This window comes from Diceros bicornis, chromosome 25 (assembly GCF_020826845.1).
Source record: "Diceros bicornis minor isolate mBicDic1 chromosome 25, mDicBic1.mat.cur, whole genome shotgun sequence".
Classification (NCBI taxonomy): domain Eukaryota; kingdom Metazoa; phylum Chordata; class Mammalia; order Perissodactyla; family Rhinocerotidae; genus Diceros; species Diceros bicornis.
In genome coordinates this window covers 41,647,378-41,673,261 of record NC_080764.1, presented here as the reverse complement: position 1 = coordinate 41,673,261, position 25,884 = coordinate 41,647,378, and the positions used below count along the sequence as shown (strand labels likewise).

Here is a 25,884-nt window from a genome sequence, read left to right as displayed (position 1 = left end):
TTTATTTCACTGTCAGTATTTCTGCAGCCCACTTGTGACCCAGGCTCACTTTGCATTTCGTTCTCTACCATCACTTCGTTCCATTGAGATATGATTTTCATTGAGATATATCTGTGTGTTGGAGTTATTGTGGTTTCACCGGCTATCTTTCATACTATTAAAAAAATTAAATAATCTTTAATTAAAAAATTAAATAATCCCATGAAGAAGATTCCCTTTATGACGCTAATGCTTTTTCGTAACAGTTGTTAATGAAACAGTATGTATTCTAGAAGCCTGTAGCCTATATTGCTCTTTTATGCTGTCTTGTGGTTTTCCTGTGAAACGGTTTTTGGTGTTTATTTTCTTTAAGCATCACTAGCCATTTGTTAGACTGCAGGGCTGATTAAAACCCAGACTCCCATATGAGGCTTACAGATGTTGTAGAGTTAAAGGAAATTAGCTTCAGGTCTAGCAGTGGTGTTCTAAAAATGGTTCTGTTGATCTCACTGAAATCGAGGATTTCTTTGCAAAGCTGCCAAGGTACATAAATCTTCCATGAGAGATTTTGTAACAGACCTTGACATGTCTGATCTAATTCTAGAAATCAAACTTTTAGCTAAAAATCAGCAGCCTCAGGGAGGATGAAAGATTATGTTGTTACCCACATGTGTATTCTGTCCTGTACTGCACAGATGAGTTTGGAAGTTATTTGATACATTCAGAAGGAACCCCAAAGCATCTATACATTAACAATGTAATCTCTCCCAAAATTACAATGCACAGCCAAGAAATCGGTATTAAGGAAGTGGGGTGGTGACCTAAATTTAGGTGGGATGTAATATGTGGTTTTATGTTATTTGACTTTTTTTTTTTCAATTTGATGACAGCAATGTTAGTGGATGATAAAGTAATCTTGCAGTGGTCAAGAAGGCTTATCATAAAGTGGAAGGTCTCACCTTCTTGTCTGTTTCTACAAATGATAGCTGATAAAATGCAACCACTAAAGTGGATTGTCCTCTTTTGAATTTTTTCCCTGTACATTATGCAGAATGTCTTAGAATTAAAATGGCCAGCTAACTATTTTTTATAGTCTTATAGATCCTTTGTATTCAATTTAAGGATATATTTATTTGCCCTAGCTTTACAGATGAACCCCTAATAGAAGACTAATTTGAATATTCACTTGTAGATCAACATGATTAATATAAACTATTATTTTTTTATCACAAAAGCAATATAACATCATAGAAAGCTATTGCTAAATAAAAAAAAAAATCCCCACCTCGCATCCAAGCAAAATTGATGTTATCATTTTTCTTTTCTTTTTCAGTCTTTCTTCATATGCATATTCATTTTCACCTATACGGTAATATATAAGGTTCATTAAATTTTATATTCTGCTTATTTACTTAACAAAAAAGGCTTTTTATGATGATGGTTAGCAGTAGTCTTTATTGTTATAGCTATATACTTCATGTAATATAAAATATATTAAAATCAATTGTTCTGAAATACATGTGAAGAAAAATAAATCTATATATAGCATATTATAAACAAAATATAACAAGTTAAAATATAAAATGTATTCAATCATTGTCTTTTCTTTCCAAAAAAAAAAAAAAACTATTATTATGTGATATGTGAATGGATTGTCACTGCAAACAGTATTATCTCAGCTAGGCAGACAAAGGGAAGACCCAATGATCACACTAGTTTTGCAACTTGTCCTTTTAATTTTAACTTTCAGTATTTTGTTGAAATGCAATATCATGTAAACTTATAGGTGATGAAAATAGTGGCCTCACTAGAAGAGAAAATGAAAAGATCTTTATCCCACTTCTTTCTCTTTGTCCTCCTCTCAAGAGAGAAGTTCAGGAAGCAACTGAAATTGTAAACAATAGAATGTATGTAACTACCACTGCCCTTGTGACCACCAAACTCTCTCTAGATCTTGCTTCTCCTAGGCAGCGGGTACTTGCTTTTACAGGGACCCCTAGAGAGTTTGAAGGTGGGACAGCTCACCCAGAATCTGAGAGCGTGAGCTGGAGAATGGCCGTGTGTCCCACCTCCCTGAATAGTGGGACCAAAGACAGACATGCTGTACTAGCAAAGGTGGGATCCAAGAAAATTTGTATGTGTATTAAAACCTCAAATGTCTTTGTTATTGGCATTTGGCTTAGTAGTTTCAGTTTTTGACCTTTCATCAGAAACTATGCATTGCATTGTCAGTAACTACTCATTGATCTCTCAGGATATGGGATTACGAACAGACTCTATTCTCCATACATTTTGAAATCCACATAATAGGCATGTTTGTGCATTTGAACTCTGGTTGGCAAATATGGTAGGTCAAGTCATTTATATTTGTGATTTAGTCAACCAGCTTATCAGTCTCCCCCCATCCCCCCTCCCCCTACAAGAAAACTTCATAGAATTCAACCCATTTATAAAATCAGATTCCTTCCCTCTGAGGTTTTAATTCAAGTAGAGATAAAGCTAAATACTAAACCATATGGTGAAGCCATAATTATTAATAAAACATTCAGATGAACATGTTAACATATTAAACAAACTCTATTTTAACATATTAAAAGAATCAAGGCACTTTGCCTTGGTTAAACAGCCATACTGGTGTTTCTGATTTCTCAAAAAATAGTCCAGGGGCCGGCCCCATGGCCAGGTGGTTCAAGTTCGGCACACTCTGCTTTGGTGGCCAGGGTTCGTGGGTTCAGATCCTGGATGCAGACCTACTCCACTCATCAGCCATGTATGTGGCCCCACATACAAAATAGAGGAAGATTGGCAGAGATGTTAGCTCAGGGAGAATCTTCTTCAAGCCAAAAAAAAACAAAACAAAAATTAGTCCATAAATCCCCTGAATACTTAGCCTTTTCAAAGATATACTGTTTGGCTTTCCAAAGGTTTCCTTTCTCTAGTTTCCTTCCCTTATTTTTAACATGAAATAAACTTCATTTCAGTTATTTTATTAACTTGGATAGTGGTTTTTGGGTTTAGCATTATGAATGATTTTTGAAATTTTTATCCAGTATGAACGCACCAGTTAGTTACAGAGTCAAGAGTGGAAATTAGGACTCTGGTGTTATGATGAGATACTAGGTGTTTTCTGGTAAGTTGGTTCTCTTCTCCCTCCTCACCTTATGTAGACTGATACCTGTGATCCCAGTGTACCTGTGACAATACCTGACAATGTAGTGACTTAGCCACCACGTCTAACTCACCTAATAGAAAATAATTTCAGATCCCAAATGCTCCAGTGTATCTATCCAACCTCATTTTCCATTCTTCTTCAGCTTAGGTCTTGATTTCCATCTGGGCTGGTATCTTCAATCCCTCTATGTCTTTTCTCCCCCTTCTACATCTATTCAAAATTACCCATCTCTCAAACTCTGGTTTAAGCTCTCTCTCTTCTGCTCTGGACTGCTTGACTTTTATATTATTTTGCTTACTTATTTTGTCAATTTTCTTCAGCTACCTTTTTGCAAAATTAGAATTATTATCTAGGTCTCTCCTCCTGTGTCTCCACTATGCCCTGCACTGAGCGATGGCTACTGTACTTAGTAGACAAGCCCTTCCAAAAAATATTTTGAGAGTTGATTTGAATTGCAAATGTCCCTATTGCCATACTTCTTTGGTTCCAGTACTGCAAATGAATGTGGGTGGTATAATAATAGGCAGTGGGAAATTCAAAGGTGTTAAGAAATGTGTCCAAGATTTTAGTTTAATCTCGTCTGAATTTAAAGCATCTGCTGCTAACATTCACCACGTTGCCTGAAGACGCCTGTTAGGTCTTGCCATAGGAATTCTGCCTTAAATGATTTCAAACTTTTACATTAATATAAAGTATCTGATGACTGAGCTCTTGGGAATATTTTCCCAATGATCGTGGTACCATTGACATTAAATAGAGTTTTGTTGTCAGTGTATTGTGAAATTTATCACAGAGTAACCCTAGGCACTTCTTTTGTAGGTTCTTAAAATTGCCACCACATATGTTCTTAAATTTTCTCTAGAACAAAAGCTGCTGTGGTTGGCACATCATACAACTATCTTTGTGACCTATCTTTAAAGTGATAAAGAAGGTTCTATAATAGTTGCTTTCACATTTCTAAAATTCATTGATTTCAGAGATAAAAGTTAAAAAGATGTGAACAGTCCATAAGTCTCTTCATGGGATCCTTCCTTTCACTTCCAAACTCTAACAATAAAAGTGAAAGATGTATGGTGCAAAGTGTCAGAGCCATTTCTGTGCTTTGTGTGGATGTCTGTGTGTGTGAGAGAACATATCCAAAGAGATACAAATTTAGGTTTTTACTCAAGTAACTACTATATTGGAAAATGGCATAACACAATTGAAAAGTGTGTAGTTTACATTTAAAAATACCTTTTTGAAATACAACTGATTACTAACTGAGCTAATTAAGGAGACTGCTTAAGATATGTGCTTGAAGTGTTAAAGATCATAGAAATAATATCTACGGATTCTTACTGATGTTTTGACATTTAAAACTCATTTGAAGATATAACATTTAATAATAACCTTAGTTTTGTAAACTTAAATTTGGCTTCAGAAGAAGATTATGATGGGTTCTTTGGAGGTGCATTATTGGCTCTTTCTTGCTACAATGCATTATTCTTTGATTAATTTTGACAATTTTAAAATTGTTGAAAATTAGTAATTCAGGAGCTGCTCCTGTGATAAATCCCCATTACTCGGCGGGTTCACTTGACCAAAAACTTAACTCAAAATAAATGTTAAGTGAAAACAATGTATTAATCAGAGTCTAGCAAGTAATTCATCTGTCACTGGGCTATATTTCTTATTGTTTCTCCTTTTCTTCTTTTTTGTGTTTTCATTTTGAAATCTAGACAGAATATAAAGAATCACTATCATGCTCAGTCCATTCTCAAAAGAAGCACTCACTCATTCTAAGTTAAAGAGCAGTCATAATGGTAAAAAAGAAAATGGTCATTTAATTTTCCTAATATTTTTCAGCCTACAGTATTTATTCAGTATTCTGCCAGTAAATATCCAAACCTACTCTACACAGAGCACTGAGAATACAATAATACACAAGATAAACCAGGACACAGATTCCATATAGCCTAGATTTTTGCATAATTTTTTTAATTTCTGGAAAGTTCATATTCAAGTTCAGGACTATTTTAAGTAACATTGCAAATTGGTACCTGTGTAAATTAGAGGCGAGTATGCAGAGAAAGGTTAGCCCATATGAAACAGCTGGCTTATACTGAGGGAGAGTTTTAGCGTATAAAATAAATGCCTCTTTAAACATACTCATGCTTGGTATGGTAATATTTTTCTAATGCCAGAAAGAAACTCATTTCACTCTTTGAAAATATTCGTTATTTTCCAAACTGTTTCATCCATATTCACTTGGGCCTTAAATCAAATTCTAAGGCTATTTCATTTTAAGGAGACGCAGACTTTCTGTTTCTCCACGTTACATAGCACAGAGTAAGGTATGTATTTGGCTTTCGTATGTTGATTAAGCATTAGCTGGTTGGTTGGTCAAATCCTCCCGAGAAACTTGCCAAGTTATGTCTACTTTCTGCAATGATTTTCATCTGGTCAAATCCTAGAAGGGTGGATTTTGTTTTGTTCATCTTCATAGGCCCAGTAAGCACCTAGCAAGTCCCTGGAGGATGAATGAATAAATGAAAAGAGAAATTATTTAACAATATACAGTGAATATGAATCACTGAATAATATTTTCAAGTTTCTAAGGCTAAACCGGTGACTGCCTTTTGTGGGAACAAGCAAATTTGATATAGGTTTTACATAACACATTCTTGTTTTTCTGTTATTTGACTGAAAATAGCCTAAAATTCAGGTTCTCAGTTACAGATGTTTACCCATCTAATTTTTCTGCATGCTGTATGCTGATTGAGGACAAAATCTTATTTTTATTTACCCTTTTATAATCAACAGTTAGTACAGAGCCTGGAACATAGGAGAAGCCCAATAAATCAAGTGGGGGATAGAAGAACATAGGGGGTACTTCAAGCTTTTGTTAGAAAATCTAAAGTACCCATAACTCTCATAGTATATGAAATTGTGGTGGAAGAAATGCAACAAACTCAAATATTATTTCTGGAAATAAAACACACATCACTATGCTACAAAGACTTGCAGAGCAGTGGAAAAGCTGTGGGGACCAGAGGCCATAAACTCTGCTTCCATCTGACCAAACACAGGGACTCGAGGGATTAACAAAAACAAAACAAAAAAACCAGCAGAGCAGATAAATAGACAAGCTGCTTCTTTCTCAGTAAGCATTATTTTCTACCTAAAATCATCTTTACTTTTACATTTAGGAGATATACTAATTCCAGAGCATATTCTAAAAAGTGTTGTTTACTGAGATGAGTCTTGAAAATAATAATCTTTTTGGGGCTGGCCTGGTGGCATACTGGTTAAGTTCGTGCGCTCCGCTGTGGCAGCCCGGGGTTTGGAGGTACAGATGCCGGGCGCAGACTGACACACCACTTGTCAAGCCATGCTGTAGTGACGTCCTATATCAAGCAGAGGCAGATGGGCACAGATGTTAGCTCAGGGCCAGTCTTCCTCAGCAAAAAGAGGAGGATTGGCAATGGATGTTCACTCAGGGCTAATCTTCCTCACGAAAAAAATAAATAAATAAATAATCGTTTTATTTTATTTCTATTTTTTTTTTATGGAGAAATCCTAAAGTACCAATTTTGAATACAATCAAAGGATTTGACATCCATGCTGTGTCCCTTCATTTAAGAGTTTATCTAAAAACACTGTCGAGATAATTGTTTGTAAAGTCTTGAGCCAGTTGGGAATTTCCTTCTAACATGCAGCTATGAAGTCTGCTTGTCCTCTATCCCAAAAGCAATCTAGAAAATATTAATTTCAAATGCCTTAGGTTTAGCATTATGTCCAGGTTGCTAAGTAATGGGCTGCTTATTCTTAATGAAATGATTCAATGAATGTAATGGTATAACATTTTAATGAGAAGAAAATAATTACCCAAACCAAAAAAATTGTACTTTGTAAAGTACAAACAATTACTGAGATGATTGCAAATTGCATATTTAAACTTTGAGGATGACATTAACCCTGCTGTATCATTATGAACATCCTAAAACATTTGATCTTTTGAGATCATAATTATAACACTTGGTAAATACACAGTTATAAATGTGTACTATTTTAGTTATTCTAAACAACGACAACAAAATCTCAAGAATGTGATGAAGATTGAAGGAAAAGTAAAGATGTTTTTAATTAGCAGATTGTAAATCAGAAGCATATAACATCTAGTTATAGTGCCCTGACATCAAGGTATTAAAAAATGTTTCTTGATATGATAGCACAATTGATGTGTTTACTGTTAGGCGTTTACTTTGTCAGTGTCTCAATACAGTGTCTTAGACCTCACTTCCAGAGAGCTGTGCAAGGTATGTAGGCACCATAAGAAGATATTCCACGGGCCGGCCCCGTGGCTTAGTGGTTAAGTGCACGCACTCGGCTACTGGCGGCCTGGGTTCAGATCCCAGGCGTGCACTGACGCGCCACTTCTCTGGCCATGCTGAGGTGGCGTCCCACATCAGCAACTGGAAGGATGTGCAACCAGGACATACACCTATCTACTGGGGCTTTGGGGAGAAAAAGGGAGAAAAAAGGAGGAGGATTGGCAATATATGTTAGCTCAGGGCCGGTCTTCCTCAGCAAAAAGAGGAGGATTAGCAAGGATATTAGCTCAAGGCTGATCTTCCTCACACACACACAAAAAAAGAGGAGATATTCCAACCACTAGAAGTAACTTCTATAAATTTCCTCAATCAGTTCAAACTCAAATCTTGAAGGAAGAGTAAGGGTAAGAGCAAGAAAGAATATGAATGAATACATTTATAAACATATTCATATGAAGTATTCCTGGGGTTCATTTCACCATTCTACTCAAAGAACCCATGCCCCAGAGCGAGCACAAATGGGAGAGTTCTATTTGTGGTTCTCTAAATCTTAGTTTCCTCTTGCCCTTTGTCGAGTGAGACAAGCATTGCTTCTAGTATTGGAGATGTGTTTCCCTCATGTATTTTGGCCCCTCAGTAAAGCCTAGCTACTTCATGTAGGGCTGAACTGAAGAAACTGCACTATGTTCTAATGAGACTGAAGGAGGTCACCTAGGGAAGTAAGTATTGATAAAGGAAGATCAGTGGAAAGCCTTTGGCTTAGGAATGCCAAAATCTGCATCTTTTGCCTCATTTGAATTCTTACTGGAGTCAAACCAGTCTTTTATGTGTTAACATTTGAAGAGGAAAAAATTACCAAATTGCTGCATTTTTTTCAGAGGTTTTGTGTAAAAGACAAGGAGAGATTAGGAGCTTTTGTAGCTTTCTAGGAATGAAGTCCCTCAATCTTCTATAAATCTGTTGATAATGTCAAACTATAGATATTTGTACATCTTTGCAAAATTTATTATATATGTAATCACAAATCTGTCCATAACTACTTTCAAGCAGATCACATCCTAATGAAAAACATAGATAAATAAACAATATCGATTTGGTGACAGAAGTGCTAGAATGAGGATTATAAATATGTGAATTGGATACTCGCGGAATATAGAGGAAGGTTATTAAAGAGCCCTGGGTGTTTGAAGAAGGCTTTTGAGAAGGGAGACAATTTAACTGAGGACATGTAACAGTCTGGGAAGAATGTATGTGTAGAGAAATCCTCTAAGGAGTGTGTGAATTCATGAATCTGAGAGAATACCTGAAGAAGTGCAGAGCGTCTCAACATGACTCTGTGTAGAGAGGCAGTGGGAAACTAGGCTAAAACACAAAGAGCAGACTTTGGACCATGCTAAATTTTTGGTAATTTATACTGGCTCTTTGGAAGATGCATTGGAATTCTAGACCAGAGGCAGAGATAACAATTAGGAGATAGCAATAATCTACTGGGAAGTGGTGAGATCATTAGTTAACACAGTGGCAATGGGGATGGACAGATGCAAATGGAGGGAATATAGATCAGATTGAGCTTGGTGACTAATTGGATATAGGTTGAGGTTATACAAGAGAGAGAAATCTAAGTATTTGTCTTGGGCAGGTGCTTCCATGATAGTACTCAGGATGGTCACATATAGTTGTACAGGTTGTGTACTATCCAAGTGTGCACAGCTGAATGACTGTGTAGCTGAAATCCAGACCACACTCTATTTTCAAAGCCATGCTCCTACAGAACTATATAAAGTTACTTACCACATAGGCTATTAACAGCCCTAGAAGTAACCCATTTGGAATATAGGAGATGGAGTAGGTTTGTTATAAACCCTACTGATAAAATTCATTTTCTGATCCTAATATTTTAACTCATACTGGCCCAAGAAGAACATTCCTTATATCTTATTACTGAACCAAAACAGGGTGGTATTAAATTAACCATTTGGAAAAGAGAGATACAATTCTCAAGATCAATCCCATAGGATTGCCCCGTATAGGATATGCCCCAACCTATTATCTGACTCTTCCCAAACTTACAGAATAAAACCTAATTCTCTCTTGAGAGTAGAAGACAATAACTTCATAGCCTGCCTCACAAACTACTGGGAAAGAAGTTGCTTTTCTCCATGTCTTTCCATCGTTTTCTCTGTCAGGCCCTTTTCTTTGCCCTTACCAAACCCTGGGAAATTGATTGTGCTCTAGTGATATAAATGCTCTCTGTTTGAGATAAAAGACTGCCCTATTTGTCAAAGTCTTTCTTTGTTGCTGAGTGTAACGCCTTTTCTCCTGTTTATGTTCTGAGCCTTTTCAACTCCTGTAAATCTCCTACCTCCTGACTGTGCTAGGACACAAGGGCCTCCCTCTTGCTTGCTTCTGTTCTGCCCTGACTCTTTCTTTTTGGGAGTGCCCTGACTCCACTTTGCCTGCTTGAGGTGAGAGGTGCTCCTTTAACCAACCGCTGCTTCATCTGTAAGTGTCACCTTTTCTGAATCCTCACTCCCTACTGGGTGGAACATAAGGTAAATCTGGGGCAGATATTATGGTCCAGGGTTAGCAACAAAAATCTATGGACTGAAATCTTCATCTGGAAGGAAACAGAAATCCAGTGGAAGTTACTAAGCAGGGCTCGGAAAGAGAGAGACCAGGATGTTGGAAGTGAGACACTAGATTGGGAGCAGCTGGCGACGTTTCAGACCTGAGGATAGTTTAGGGAAAACATCAGCTGTGAGACTTTCTGGGAAATCTCAGGAAACTAAGACACCTGGCCAGGGTTGTGTCATCGCTTCACCGGTGTTTTTCAAGTTTAATCCTTTCCCTGTTAAGACAAGTCAAATATTATTCTTGCATTTTTTTCTTCTCTTCTATATCCGTGCATACAATGCAAGGAGACAGGAGTTGGCTGTTTGTGATCGGAAATATAAATGGCCATTTTGAAAGTGTGCCAGACAGGATCTGCTGTAAGTTTTCATTGTTACTGCTGCCATCTGTTGTTCTACAGTGCTGGGATGTGAATTTCCTGGCAAACGTCTCTCTAATTCTGAACTATCTTTCACCCCCTTCTAGAGATAGTCGCTCGCTGGGGTGGCTTTTTTAAAGAATGTTCTTTACCAAGGCAGTGTTTCAAATGTTTTAAAATGGAAGAATTTGGAATTTCTATTATAACATATTTTATATATCTCAGAGCAAAAATATTTCTTCATTGTTAATAATATTTCCCTCTTAAAAATGAAAATGTTTTATTGTGTTCTTGTTACTTTAACGTATGCTATTTCAAGCAAGATACACAACAGATTTCTGTTTTCAACTGTGTTCACAGTTAGGTCTGTAGCTAAGTCATTGAGCTTTATCTAAGCTCTTTTATTTCACATAACATTTCTCTTTTCACTCATCCTTGAAATTATAGTAATTTGGATACTTATATTCTTCTGAAAGAGATAGCTAATGCCAAATATATTTCCAGAGATAAGGAAAGTTTTTGAGAGGGGAGACAATTTAGCTGAAGATTAATAGCTATGATTACTATTTGTTAAGTAAAAATGCCTATAACTAAATGTTCAGATATAAAAAAATCTGTGAATTTTCAAAAGTAAGAATTACACATTTTCTACATTAAAGCAAAAGTTGTGTCTCTATAATATCTTATTGATTTCTATATTCTTAGGATCTGCCGTAATGATACCACTCAGTAAATGTTTCATGCACTAATAAATGAAGAAAACTATGCATAGTAATAATTTTTTAGAATACTAGCTAATTTCTGTAACTTTGAGAAGGTTTTTAAAAGGCTTCTTCGTAAATATATATTTTTAAGTGCAGTCTGCATTTAAAAAAAACCTTTTAAAATCATTATAATAGTTAGAACAGCATGGTATTACTGCAAAAATCAACAGATAGGTCAGTGGAACACACTTGATAATCATTAAAAAGATACCCTCATATATATCATGTATTAGGACTTGATAAGTGATCCATAATAATAAATAGAAAGGAGTAGTTATCAATAAAGGATCTTAAAGAAATTCACTAGCTGTGTGTAACAATTTGTTTTTTTAAGTTTCTCACCTTACCATAAAAATAGAATGTAAAAGGCAGAGGAGAAAGAGAAATCAAATTATATGTGCAAAATATCTTAAGAGAAGATATAGAAGAAAAGATATAAGATTGACAGAGTTGGCTAAAACATTTTTGAACCCTATACTTAAAAATATGATTAATAAAAATAAAAGCCAAGAAATAGATTGGGAAAATATTTGAATTGACTTTTAATATGTATAAATCTAATACAAATAGATTATTTAAACTCCATTGGAAAAATACACAAAGGACATAGATAATTAATGGATATAAAAATAGCTAATAAACATAAAGAAAACTCAATCTCACAATTTGATAAATGTAGCTTAAAACTACAATAAGCAACTATTTCAAATTTCAAAATTTTTGAATTACTGAAGGGAACCACATTAACTAAAAATATCCAGGGTTTTGTGAAATTGGCATTCTCAGATGGCTGGCAGGAGTATAAAATAATGTATTCTTCAGTTGCTATGCTGCATCTGCAGTGTTTCAAATGTTTATATCCAATGAATCACTAATTATCTTTCTGAGAATTTATCCTAAGAAAATAACCATAAATGTAACCTAAATATTTATATATGAAGATATTCATTGCAGTATTATTTATAATAGTAAGAAAATTGTAAAATACTTCATGTATCCTAAAACAGAAATGGATAAATATATAATAGTTCATATGATGTAATTATGTAGAAGAAATGTTAATTATATTAAAAATCATTATAGTGTAATATAAAGTGAATGAATACGGTACAGATATGATAATCAGCAAGGTCTCAACCAGATAAATTTGCACATGTATGTGTAATGCATTCAGAAAATGACTGGACAGACATCATCAAAATTTTAATGGTGGCTACTTCTGGGTGGGATTAAAGATTATTTATTTTGTCTCTTTTATATATTTCTGGACTGCCTAGTTTTCAACAATGACCATGTATTGGTTTTTAAATTAATATAAGGTATAAAAAGATACCAAATGGACCTTAATGAATCCTTGAGTTAACTTTCATGTGTCGTATGTTATATTCTCAGCTTATCACTAAGAGAAATCTTTAAATAAACTTAAACCATATTCAACCATATAACAGCATCTCGAAAATGAACATTAGAATAAACTAGCAAAACCATAATAAGCATTGTTCCAGTAATGTGTTTCAGCAAAATAATTTTTAATAAGATTATTTTATCTCTTGTGATTTCAGCCCATATAACAATAGAAACAAAAATAGATGTTTCTTATCTGCCTCAGATATCATTAAAACATAAAAATCTGCCTGACTGCATAAATTCATTTCAAGCTAACATCATTCATCACATTTAACCAAATCTACCTAGGGCTTTTTTTAATAAAGAGCAAGAGCTTTTCATTTCTTGTTTATATTACCCTATGTGATGCCACAATAGAATAACTATAAATGTTCATTATTTGTTTTCTAGAGGAAAGAAAAGGGAATGAAAAGGTGAGTGCACGCAGTCTATTGATTGCCCTCCTTACCCAAACCCCACATGGTATTAATGTTCGTCTCTATAAATATTTCATGGATAAATATGTAGCATTTTGTACACACTAAAAATAATGAAAATGAAAAGACTTTAACCTTATGTTTACATGAATTGCCAGATTATCAGAAGTTACATACTTAAGCTATGATATAGTAAACTCATATAGGCTTCCTTTGATATATGAAAATAATGGTACTAGCTGCAAACAGAACGTGGAATTAAAATTATGTTTGAATCCTCTTGATAGATTCTTTTCTTTACTTTTCCAAAAATCCGTTCATGTTTCTATTGCCAGTGGAAAGTATGCAAGAGATGCAGTCTTTTTTTCTCTTTCACCACATTCCACCTAAAAGGAAAACTTTTGGTTTTTATACACTGTACTCACTGAATACTTCTGACACCAAATGTTGGGTTTGTTGCCACACAGATCAATTCTCTGACACCAGATGGATGTCCTACAATTCAACTCAATTCTGGCACTTCTACCTGGAATTAGCATTAGATGCCACAAGTTAAGGGCTCAGTTCTGTTAGCCTGCCCCCATTTCAGATGCCAGTTGCAAGTCCAGACCTCTTGTATTTCTGACTGACCAGTTATAAATTGGAGTTTCCCATGACCCCCTCGTTGGGTTCGATAATTTGCCAGAATGCCTCACAAAACTCAGGGGAGGGTTTACTTATATTTACTGGCTCGTTATTAAGGATAGTACAAAAGATACAAATGAACAGCCAATTGAAGAGGTACAGAGGGCAAGGTATAGGGAGGGGGCACAGAGCTTCCATGCCCTCTCTGAACATGCCACCCTCCCAGCACGTCCATGTTTTCACCAACCTGGAAGCTCTGCAAACTCTGTAATTTGTAAATTGTTACAGAGGCTTCGTCATGTAGGCATGATACGTTATTAACTCAATCTTCAACCCTTCTCCTCTCCTGAAGGATGGGGCTGTGGAAAAAATCAATAAATGATGTCATCTTATATAGTCACAAACTAAGGCCTTAATCTGTGATACCTCACTCATTCTAACACTTAAATGTGCAAATAATAAATGTGGTGAAAAATTAATGGGCTATTCAGGAGCCAATCAAAGGTTGCCTTGTTAGAGCAAAAGTTGTTTGTATCACCCAGGAAATTCCAAGGCACTTAGGAGTTCTGTGTTAGGAACTGGAGTCAAAGACCAAATGTTAGAACAAAAAATGATCCTAGCTCCCCTGTCACTCTAGAAATGCAAAAGCTGTAGGAGCTCTGTATCAGAAATCCGGGACAGAGACCCAATTCATATTTCTTATTATGTCACACCAACCAGTAGCAAGTCCTATCATTTCTGCCTCTAAATATATCTTGAAACTGCCTTCTTTTAATTCACTGCGTCCTCCTTATCAAAAACTGAAGAATGTCTCAATAGTCTCTTCGTTGAGCTTGCCACTTCCACTCTTCTTTCCCTCTAATATATTCATAATACTAAAATAGTATTTTAAAAACATGTATCTGCTTATATCATTTCACTGCTTAAAACTATTTGATGAATTTCTATTGGACTTCTAAGGAACTCTAACTTCTTAACATTGTCTATAAGATCCTTCGAGAGCTGGTCCTGCCTTCCATTCCAGTCTCAGAACTTACACTTTTCCCCTTGCCTGCTGCACTAGTGCCCCTGCTCTTTTCACCTTGTAGTGCTTCCAGGTCCGCACGCTCGCTGTCTCTTCTTCCTTTACTGCTCTCGCCTCCACCCCTTCACAGGTGACTTCTCTTCACCCTTCGGTTGTCTATTTAATGCCTATTTAAAATTACCTCCTCAAAGAAGCTGTTCTTGATTCACTCAAACTTAGTAGGTTTTCCTCTCACTTCTTCCCATTGATTTTTTACCACAAGTCTTAATTATTTGCGCATTTAAGGGTTAGAATGAGTAAATAAATCACAGATTAAGTCTGTAGTTTGTGACTGTGTAAGACTAGGTCATTTATTGATTTATTCCACAAACGTTAAGAACCTGTCTTGGGCCAGATGCCAACCTGGGCACTGAGACTCCGGGAAAGAAGGCACTCTTTGCCCTGAACCGCAATCCTGTGGCTGAAACCGGAAACTACAGGACAGTGGAAGTGCTCTAGCAGTCAGCACAGACGGGGAAGAATTCCAGTTTCCTTGGAAATCATGGAAAGATTCATAGAGGAAATGTTTCAACTGGGTTCTAGACCAGTTACTCAAACTAATGAGCAGCGGCAGGATGGAACACCTTTGAACGGGGAAGGAACTATTTTTAAAAACTACAATAAAAATCATATACATTTTATAGATTGAAAGGAATTTTTTAACAGAAAATCATTTTTAGTATATGGATATCGTTATATACTTAGGTTTTTCTAATTCAGTAGTCTCTTTTAATGGTTTGTTCTTTTTTTCTTGATAATAAAATATTTTTCCAGGGAAATGCTGAATAAATCTTTATTGAAATACACTACATTGCTTTCTTTCAATGACCCTGAAGTAATACAGAATTTGCACTTCAATGGCTATAATGCTCAAACTTGACAAGTAGTGTATTGTGTTTGCTGAGAAAAAGGTATGGTGTCAGTCTAAGTGGTTTTGTGCTCATTTAGTTTTGAGAAGATCATTGACTTAACATATTGGTACCAAAATGCAAAGCCTAGACAGTTGATGCTCAGTATTTTTTATTATTATTGCAAAAGTCATTGTGTCCAAATAGTATTTTTAAAGATATCTGTATCTCCCTATGTGTATTATTTACATTGCCATAAACAATGGAAATGGAAAGCAAAGCTATCCTGAAATGTGATAGGATTTTTTTTTAACTGGTGCCTTCATTTCATTATGCAAATATTATTTACTTTACCCTTAGAAACAAGAAGCATATCCAGAAGTTTTTAAACAATGATGTCATGGATGCCTAAGGTTACTTCTTTTTTTCTGTTCATGAAATTATTATTATTTGTCTTAAGAAATATTTAGTAAAATCCTTAGAACTTATACTTTATCATATATTATTACAATGTTTGCCAATTTTTCGGTTGGAAGAGAACAGATTATTTGTCTTGGTATGTCTATCTCATGAGAATTTTGACACTGGACCTCTGACGTGCCAGTGAAATTTTAGGAGTTTGTATCCCCTTTTCTTCCAGCATCTAGATTTTTTCTGTTTCTGCTACCACACTTATACCTTTAAAAAAATCCCCAGTTTATAATAGACACTTGTGGAATAAATGGAAATCTCCACACTTGTCTAAGTGTCTGACAGTACCTAAATACATCTAGTGTATGATCCTATATACTGGCTGAATGTCCACAGGTCTCAAACACTGGGATAAACACTTGAATTACATAATCTACCATTATCTACATTATTTACCAATGGCAAACTTGACTTCAGAATTGTGTTTAAGTTATATATAAAAAGCTGAATTTGCTTAACATTTCTTAACTTTTGGTATTCTTGAAGTTCTTGAAAATGGAGCCAAGGATATCTGAGCTTAAATTTAGAATTCAGAGTGAGGGTGTAGTGGGGGAAGGATTTGGACTTGGTTGAAGACCTGTCCAGGAAATCAGTGATGCCTAGAGGACTGAGACATAAATGGGAGTGGCATCCAAGAATCTAAAACAGTGTATAATAATCTACTCATGGTTGGTGATATGGAGTCCAACTAGGTGATTGCTCTCGGCATCTAGAATCAGGGGTATGACACATGGAGCATAATGAGTGAAGGAGAGACATACTGGTACCCGAGGAAGAACGTTATGCTGTTGGAACACTATGGCATACCTCAGGCACTTGTTCTGTAGTGTTCCAACAGCACTAACCTAAGAACACTCAGATACTGACAAATACTATAATCTCCGTGGTTATGTTTTCTAAATAACCATACAGTAAATAATCAAAGCATTCAAAAAGATACATAAACATTGTTTATATGGATATTTCTTAGTTTAATAAAACAAGCTGACACAAATAGTATATTTTGAAAAGTTTAGGAGGGCCGGCCCGGTGGTGCAGTGGTTAAGTGCGCATGCTCTGCTTTGGTGGCTCGGGTTCGCAGGTTGGGGTCCTGGGTGTGCACCGACACACCGCTTGTCAAGCCGTGCTGTGGTGGCTTCCCATAGATAAAATAGAGGAAGATGGACATGGATGTTAGCCCAGGGCCAATCTTCCTCAGCAAATAGAGGAGGGATTAGCATCGGATGTTAGCTCAGGGCTGATCTTCCTCACACACACACACAAAAAGTTTAGGAATAAGAAGGCATTTTTATAGAAATTGGAAATAATGTCACATTAGCAGACAGCATTCTTATGATTGTAGTTAAATTAGAGTTGGAACAGAGTACATCCAGAGGAATCAGTAGTAATAAGCATGTTCATGTGTTTCATTAATGGAATATTTAATGAGCTAGCAAATTGAGACTGAGGTTACTGTTGAACATATAAAGTATAGGTATTAGTTATTTATTGAAAGCAAATCTCTGTGTTTTATATGTACATGTATGAGTAGGACAGTTGATCTGGCAATATGAACTATCAAAGAATGTGGCTGAACACCTGCTGTACGAGATGCTGCTATACCAAAACATAGGAGTGTGTTGAAAAATCACGGACAAAGAGGACTACCATTTCCCTCTGGAATTAGTTTTAAATCTGCAAAATTATTTTAACAATTATTTAGTTAATATTTCAGAATTCCTTATCATTAAAAAAAGAAAGAAAAGAAAAAAAAAAGACCTTCAATATATAACACATTTGTTTTTGAGCAGGTCTGCTTCTGAGCGTGAATCCAGGGGTGAACATGGGGGTCAGAGCCACAAGTGCACTATGAGATTAATAAAGTAGATCCCTGGCTCCAGTGCCTTATTGAGCATTAAATATTTAAAAAGTAAAAGGCATGCCAAAACAATATTTTCTTCTTAGAATATTTAGTAATCTAATGTGTATCCAAATTGTCCAAATTGTAATTTGCCAACCGGTTAATTGGCTACATGTTTTTTTTTTTTACTTTACATACATACAGTAATTTTTTTCTATAGTTCTGTGTTTTGACATGTGTCATCATGTAACAGCCACTGAAAATCTTCCCACACTCCTAACCACTGGCAATCACTTATCTGTCCTACATGTCTCAGGTTTTGCCTTTTCTAAAATGTCACATAAATGGAATGTATGTGAATGTTCTTAACAGCTTTATTCATAACATTTCAAAACTGGAAACAACCCAGCATGGAAATGCAAGCCATGTAGACAAGATAATGCACATTCGTAATTTATTGCGGTGTCCTAGATTGTTGAGAAAAATTTAGCAGAGTGATAGAACTGTAACTTAGGAGAAAAAGAGTTGCCCTTTTATAAAGAATATAGTCAAGAATTCTTAGCATATCTTAATGAAATTAAAAATGAAAGGATGGAGAAAATATATTAATGAGATTTGAGACCTATTACTTAGAGCTAATTATGTGAGTAAATTATCATTTTTTGTAGTAATAAAAACCTATTTTCTATGAACCTTTTTCAATTTAATTAAGTAGGCCATAATAACCAAGATTAATTGCATCCTAGCTAGGGAGAATTCTGGTATCTACAAAATCAAAGATGAAAGTCAAAATCATAGCACTTTAAGATTAGGAAAATAATGTTGTCATCAATCAAAATTTGTTTCTTTGAGATGACATAACAAAGAAATATGTTGAACAATTTTTCTCAAAATCTACATTTATTATTGGATTCAATCCAATTTAACATTAGATAGAAGTAGCATTTTCAAAAGTAAAACTGTTTCATTCATTTAACAAACTTCTACCAGTCATCTATTCAACAGTAGACAGTAGACACCACGTTATATGCTCTGATTATAAAGACAAGTAAAATACAGTCCCTGACTTCAGATAATTCAGATTATGACCAAGAAGATAGAAAAGTGCAAAAAAATGGTTATAACAGGTGATATATGCTACAATACAGTGATTAATACAGACTTCATCTGATCACTCTGCAATATCCCTATCATGAAGAAATTCTTCAACTCTTCAAATAAGTGATGGTAGCTCTGTCCTGCCGCACATTTAACACTCACCTCTATCACAACACTTACCGTTTTATATTATAATCATTTGTTTAAATTTTTTCCTCTACAGTAAACACTGAGTTCTTCAAGGGGAGGAGGTGTAATTTATTCATCACTTAATGAATAAGAACAGATACTTACTAATAACTTTCATGGAAGGAGGGACAAGCATGGGCAGTGGAGATGTGGAACAAAGGGTGGCCATGTTATCTATAGCTAAGAAGGATTTTCAAGGATTAGAGACAACTTGACTAAAATGGAGCCAAGTGATAGAAGAGAGGCAATAGTACTAATATTTTATGGCAGACGGATTAACAAGTAATGCCAATAACTGAAAGAGAGAAGAATTTTTGAAGATAAATGATGTAATCTAGGAGAGTAAATTTGAGATCCTTGAGAAACTGTCCAGCAGAAGGCTGGAAATTCTGATCTTGTAGTCAGGAAAGAAATCTGAATTAGACGTGTGAATTTGAGTGTCATAATCATAAAGGGATATTGAAGTTGTAGAAGACAAGGAAATTTCCAAGGAAGACTGTGTAAGGTGAGTTAAAATTAGTTCTGAATATTGAGGAATTCAAGGAATCCCAAATAAGAGAGAAAAGTAGATGCTGAGGACTCCAGTGAGGTTTACAAAGAGCCTGTAAAGGCTCGTCATTGGTGTATTTTAAGAGAGAAGGGGTGGGAAGATAGGAGGCAGGGGAGCATAGTACTAACCAAGCTTGGGGACATAATTCCTGGGTTCAAAACCTACCTCCGTAATGGGATCTTGGGCACATCATTTAACCTATCTGAACCACTTTATCCTTATTATGCCTGTCTCATAGATTTGTTTGAGGATTAGATAATATATATTAAGTAACTAGAAGAGTAGAACACAGAGTAAGCCCTGAATTCATGGATGTATTGACCTTTGTGAAAGCAATTTCAGTAAAATATTAGGAGGAAGATCTTGGAATCCAGAGGAAGAAGAGAGAAATAACACTGCCTTTGGAATTTGAAGAAAATTACTTCAGGATAGAAGAGAATTTCTAAGTAGCCCTGAGAAGTCACTTGAGTTTAGATAACTTGAACCTATATGCGTTCATTCATTATAATTTGTTATTACATATTATAAAATATATAATATTATTATTATATTAATCATTCTAATTAGTTGACTTTCTTGTCATTTGCCAAAATGATAGTGGAGAAAACATATGTTTAATTAATGTGGAGTCAGGACAGGTATGGATGACCATTCGGGTGGCAAGAGCTAGAATAGTGCACTGGTTAGACTATCACTTGAGCGATCCTTTTGTTCCAGCTTCTTGGATCCTGCATCATTTGGTAAAGAGTGCACTGGAGGAAAAAACACAAGAAAGCTGTTAAAAATAGATAATAGGAAGTAGCTATAAACTAGATATAAAAATTAGGAATCAGTAGATTTTAGAGTGCCAAAAGCGTGGAAGATTGTGGTCAAAAAGTAAGATTGCAGAATTTGAGATCTTAGAGGTAAAGTGGTTTGAGGAGATGGAAAAATGGAAGGTATTATAAAATGATTCGTATAAATGATTAGGGCTTCCCACACAACCCTGGGAGACAGGAAGGTCAGAGTAGCAGTTTAAGTGAACATATCATGTACCTCTAAAAAAGGCTCAAATAAAAGACCATAATTTTATGAATCCATTGTTCTTTCCATTACAATGAGCTAAATTTGGAAATTTGGTCTTCATGTCTATGATATTATATTTGTTAGATATATTTTTATTTTTCTATTGAGAGACTGAAACTTTATATCTTATTTTGGATTCTTTCATTTATATCATTTTAACCACACAATCATTGTGTTCATTTGAGACTTTTAATGGTTTTAAAACATAAATGATTTTAATGCTTCCAGTAAGAGTTGCATTTAACTTATAGTGACTGATGCTAGGATTGATGTTGGTAGAAGCTATTATGAGGAAGATTGATTCTATCTTTTCTTGCCAGCGAAATAGTCACTTTAAAAATATGCGTTAGAGATTTTACCTTTTTGTTTAATTTTATTCTTGAATACTGCATATATTGTGCTAGGTATTCCTTAAAAATTCATTTTGTATAAGTATGAAAGATTACCTCTGTGATTGCCTTTCTCTTAATCTCAATAAAATGTGAGACTTTTATTCAACATTTATGTGTTAGTCATTGACCTAAATAACAGAAATTCAAAGAAAAATAGCACATAGTTCTGTGCTCAGAAAACTCACAGGATAATGGTTCATTGAGACACATTTTTATAGATTTGTAAAACACTGTGCTACATGCAGTCCTGTAAGTCTGTACGTAGCATTATGGTGGTGCAGAAGGGATCTGCCTAACCCGTCCTGACAGCAGAGTGTGAAACGTTCTTCCTAGAAGATGGGATGCTGGAACTGCTCATAGAGTAAGCGTGGGGTAGTCAGATAGGCAGAGGGCTAGCTTGATCAAACGCAGAGGTTGAAAACAGCATAATGGGATGGGAACTGAATGCAGCTCTCAGTGCAGAGTGTGTTGCAGGGGATATAAAGAGTTTAAGCTGGAGACGTAGGCTAGGGCCACAAAATGGAAAGCCCTGTATGTCTTTTTAAGGAGCCTGAACTTTGCTTTAGACTAGTGGTTGCCAAAATGTGTATGTTTATATTTGTATAATTTATATGTTTGTGTTTCTGTGAGAAGATATATATTATACAACATATGTAAGAACAAATGTAAAGGGTATACTAAAGAACAAATAAATAATATTTTAAAAATTATGAATGTGTTGATAGAAGTTCTTAGTTGCAAACTACAGAATCTGCTTGGACTAATTTAAGGAGTTAAAGGCTATTAGGCTCTCTGAAAAATTGGGATGATTGGAGAACCAGGCTCTTTGCAGGCTCTTGGCCAATCGTAGCCCCAGGGCATCACTGCTTCCTTTGCTGGGCTCCTCTGACCCTTGGAACTGGAGACCAGGTATCTCCAGTGCTGATAGAGAAGAATAGAATGACTCTGCTACTGTGTTTGCCAGAAGATTGTTTTTCTCATTGGTGACTTAGGGTGCATATGATAGGCCTTGTGTTGTGTTACATGACATATCTATCTATAAGGGAGTCTGGAAATGTGAGTTTTTTGCCGTCTACCTTGAGAAGGTAAGACTTATAATGTGAGAAATTATCAAAATAAGATGTAGCGAGGGTATTTAAAAGATGTGAGCACCTACAGATGACACATATTTGCTACAGTGGCACAAAATACCCTTTGCTCTCATTAAAAATACAATTATTATTGATAGTAATATGATTTATAAATGTATTTGGTAATCATGCTTTATGCTATAAGTAGCTAATATCTCGAGCAAAATAAACACCTAGAAAGGGATCATCATTAACAATATTTTCTATAAATTCAAATTTCAGATTTTCTTCTTGATAATTACTTTGCTAGTTGGTTTCCTTTGTGATCTCAATACTTCACGATTATTTTGAATTTGTGATGTGACTTATAAAGCATACATACCAGAGGAGGAAAAGTGTCCTTTCACCATTCCTTTGGAGTTTGCTTATGCTTTCATTATGGAAATTCTCTTCAGTGTGTGGATTATTTGCAGGATGTTTTTCAAGCTACTTGTCCATTTTATGAGACTTAGCTTTTGTCTGTATCTAATATCCATAAGCAGTGTGCATGAATCCGATTAGTACTACGTAGGTAAGCAACAATACATCACAATAGACTGAGAACCAGCCAGTAAATGAGAGAACCGTGGTCCGCCCCTTCACACCGTGGAGCTTGCCTCCTCGTTCAGGTTACCCTGCTCATCTTATGTTACTTCTGCATTATCTGACACATTGCCTAAGTGAGGGGCCCCGTGTTAGTCTGCACATGAAGATTAATATAGCCTATTTTATTTATTCTTCTTTAAATTAGAAACAAATGTATTCAGAACTTCAGATATTTTTCTTATGCCGCAGTGGCTTGCCTTGTGCATCCTGCAGGGCAGGTGAGTTCCATTTTGGAATCTACTACTTCACTAAAGAGAAGTCTTTGAAGAGTGTTAAGCAGTGGGGTGACATGGCCAGATGTGAATTTTTGATCACTGACATGAGTTTAGCAGATGAAGTTGTACTGAGAAAGACCAAAGACAGGAAGGCCAAAGAGGATATTGTGTATTGTCCAGGCCAGAAATAGTGAAGTATAGAGGAGGGATGATGTGATAGAATGAATCTCAGTATTCAAGATTTGGTGAATAATTGGAAGTTGCTACTAAGGTAGAAGAATGAAGAATGACTTTCTGGTTCCTAAAGCACAGTTGTTGTTTTTTTTGTTAGAGCACAGGGTGAATTCTTACGTACTATGTGACTCCTGGTTGCTTTTTCAGGAAAAAAAAAAAAGTTATCGGTAGTGTTATTCTTTCCTGATTCCATGCAATCTTTGTAGTAGTATTTTCCTTCATTCTATAAACATTCTCCTGGATCTGGTCTAGACAGGGATTCTTTGCAAATATCAGATGAGGTTATTCTCAGGTCTGCACTCAATTCTTATAATATGATTTTCCAAAAATGAAAAGTGAATGATTTTTCATCTTAAGGTTAAAAAAGAGGATTGTCTTCCCAGTGCATGGTAAAGATTATACGGAAATATAGGTGACTTGCATTGCGCATCCTGTGTTTCGTTCATTGCTGCTGCCTGTCTTGCCTTTAGCTGGGATGACAGCAGTTCGGTGAGCAGTGGTCTCAGTGACACCCTCGATAACATCAGCACTGACGACTTGAACACTACGTCTTCGGTCAGCTCTTACTCCAACATCACCATCCCTTCCAGGAAGAACGCTCAGGTGAGAAGCGCCTTCTCTCTTTTTCTGGTGTGTCTGCCAGTTTTCCCTCAAGTCCTTTTATATTAGATTAAAATATAGCACAACTTCTTTTTTTTTTTTTTAAAGATATTATTTATTTATTCCCCCCCCCAAAGCCCCAGTAGATAGTTGTACGTCATAGCAGCACATCCTTCTAGTTGCTGTATGTGGGACTCGGCCTCAGCATGGCCGGAGAAGCGGTGTGTCAGTGCGCGCCCGGGATCCGAACCCGGGCCGCCAGCAGCAGAGCGCGCACACTTAACCGCTAAGCCATGGCGCCGGCCCCTAGCACAACTTCTTAATCTGAAATAACTGCTTAAACTGAAGCAGCTTGTGTGTGTGTGTGTGTGTGTGTGTATATATATATATTCTATTGATTACAGTCTAACCCAGAAAGACTTATATTGCTATATCTCTTTTTATACTATTGATATATTTGTTTAAAAATCAAAAATTATTTTAGTAGTCTAATTTTGGATAGTTCTTGATTATTTTCTATTGGTCTTTGAAGTACATTACTGGATCTCTTGAGAATGATAAACCAAGAATGGATATTAGATAATTAAGTTTTATCTTGTCTTACTTTTCCTAGTTAGATTTGACATAGAAAATTTCTTTCTCTCTGGAGTGTTTAATTGGGGTTTTCTGCACATATCTATTCTGACATTCTCTAATATGTGCAAGTGAGAATTATGTGGCCAAAATTAATGAAACTTAAATGAAGACATGGATAAAAATAGAAGAGTCTTTGGAATTCTTTTGAAATATAAATCAGTGCTTCTTTTTTTTAACCAGTTATCTGAAAGTTCATTCCAGCACCTAATTCACATTTCACAGATTTTTCTGCACAAAGTTTTTCTGTCTTATTTTCTTCATAGCTGAAGACAGATTCAGAGAAACGTTCTGCAACAGATGAGACGTGGGATAGTACTGAGGAGCTGAAAAAAACAGATGAGGACTTTGACAGCCATGGGGATGGCGGTGGCCAGTGGAAGGGCGTTTCCTCGGGACTTCCTGAAGACCCTGAGAAGGCGGGGCAGAAAGCCTCCCTGTCCGTTTCACAGACAGGTTCCTGGAGAAGAGGCATGTCTGCCCAAGGAGGAGCACCATCGAGGCAGAAAGCTGGAACGAGTGCACTCAAGACCTCTGGTAGGCTTGTCATGTGGCAGCTGTTAATGGAAAAGTGTTGTAATTTCTTGTTTCCATTTGATCTTTGTTCTCTTTAAAAATAGCTTTTTTTTATTTTTATTAAATCAGATTCTTCTCTGAAGAGTTAAATACTTTCTTCTATCTAAACTTCACGTTGTTTATCGTATGAGTCCCCATGGATATAACAATCCAGGCGTCTCTAGAGAGCACTGCCACAATTTGTGGCTATTGGGTGTCTTTATTTTGCCACAGTCATTTCTGGTCATGTGGAAATAAAATAAGACTACTTAATAAAAGTAAAACTGCTTTCGTCTGACTTCATTATGAACATTTGGAATATTTAGGTTAATAGGCCACTAAGTTTCACTACCAACTCTGAGAGGCAAAAACAATCACACTAATCTAATGGTTGGAATGCTGGAGATTTGAAACATCATTTGTGAATTAGACTTTATGAAAGAAGAGAGTGAAAGAATTCTGTGAATTATACTATCCTTTTTTTTTTTAAGACTCTCTCCCTATTTTTTAAATAGTGCCACCTGAAGTACTGATGTAACAGGGCACTTCGAACGTAAGCGTCTCACAGATATTCAGATGAATTCTTTATCAGGCACTCAGCTTGATAAGATTAAGTGCTATCCTTATAAAGGAAGAGAGTTGCAAGATACAAGACAATAATAAATAGCAAAAATATGTATTTTCATTTTATCTCCTTGATCTTTCATCACATTTCCTCTAAAAATATTTTTGTGCTCAGTCCTTTCAGTATA

General features: G+C 35.7%; 1 protein-coding gene across 4 annotated transcripts in view; it reads left to right on the top strand.

The window, feature by feature from the left end:
* The window catches only part of NAV3 (neuron navigator 3), a 558,397-nt gene that overhangs the window by 445,421 nt on the left and 87,092 nt on the right, over positions 1-25,884 (top strand). For all 4 annotated transcript variants that reach the window (XM_058568737.1, XM_058568736.1, XM_058568735.1 and 1 more), the window contains 2 exons: positions 23,815-23,947; positions 24,844-25,114. In XM_058568737.1, the coding sequence (XP_058424720.1) occupies positions 23,815-23,947; positions 24,844-25,114 (404 nt within the window). The remainder of the gene's footprint in view (positions 1-23,814; positions 23,948-24,843; positions 25,115-25,884) is intronic.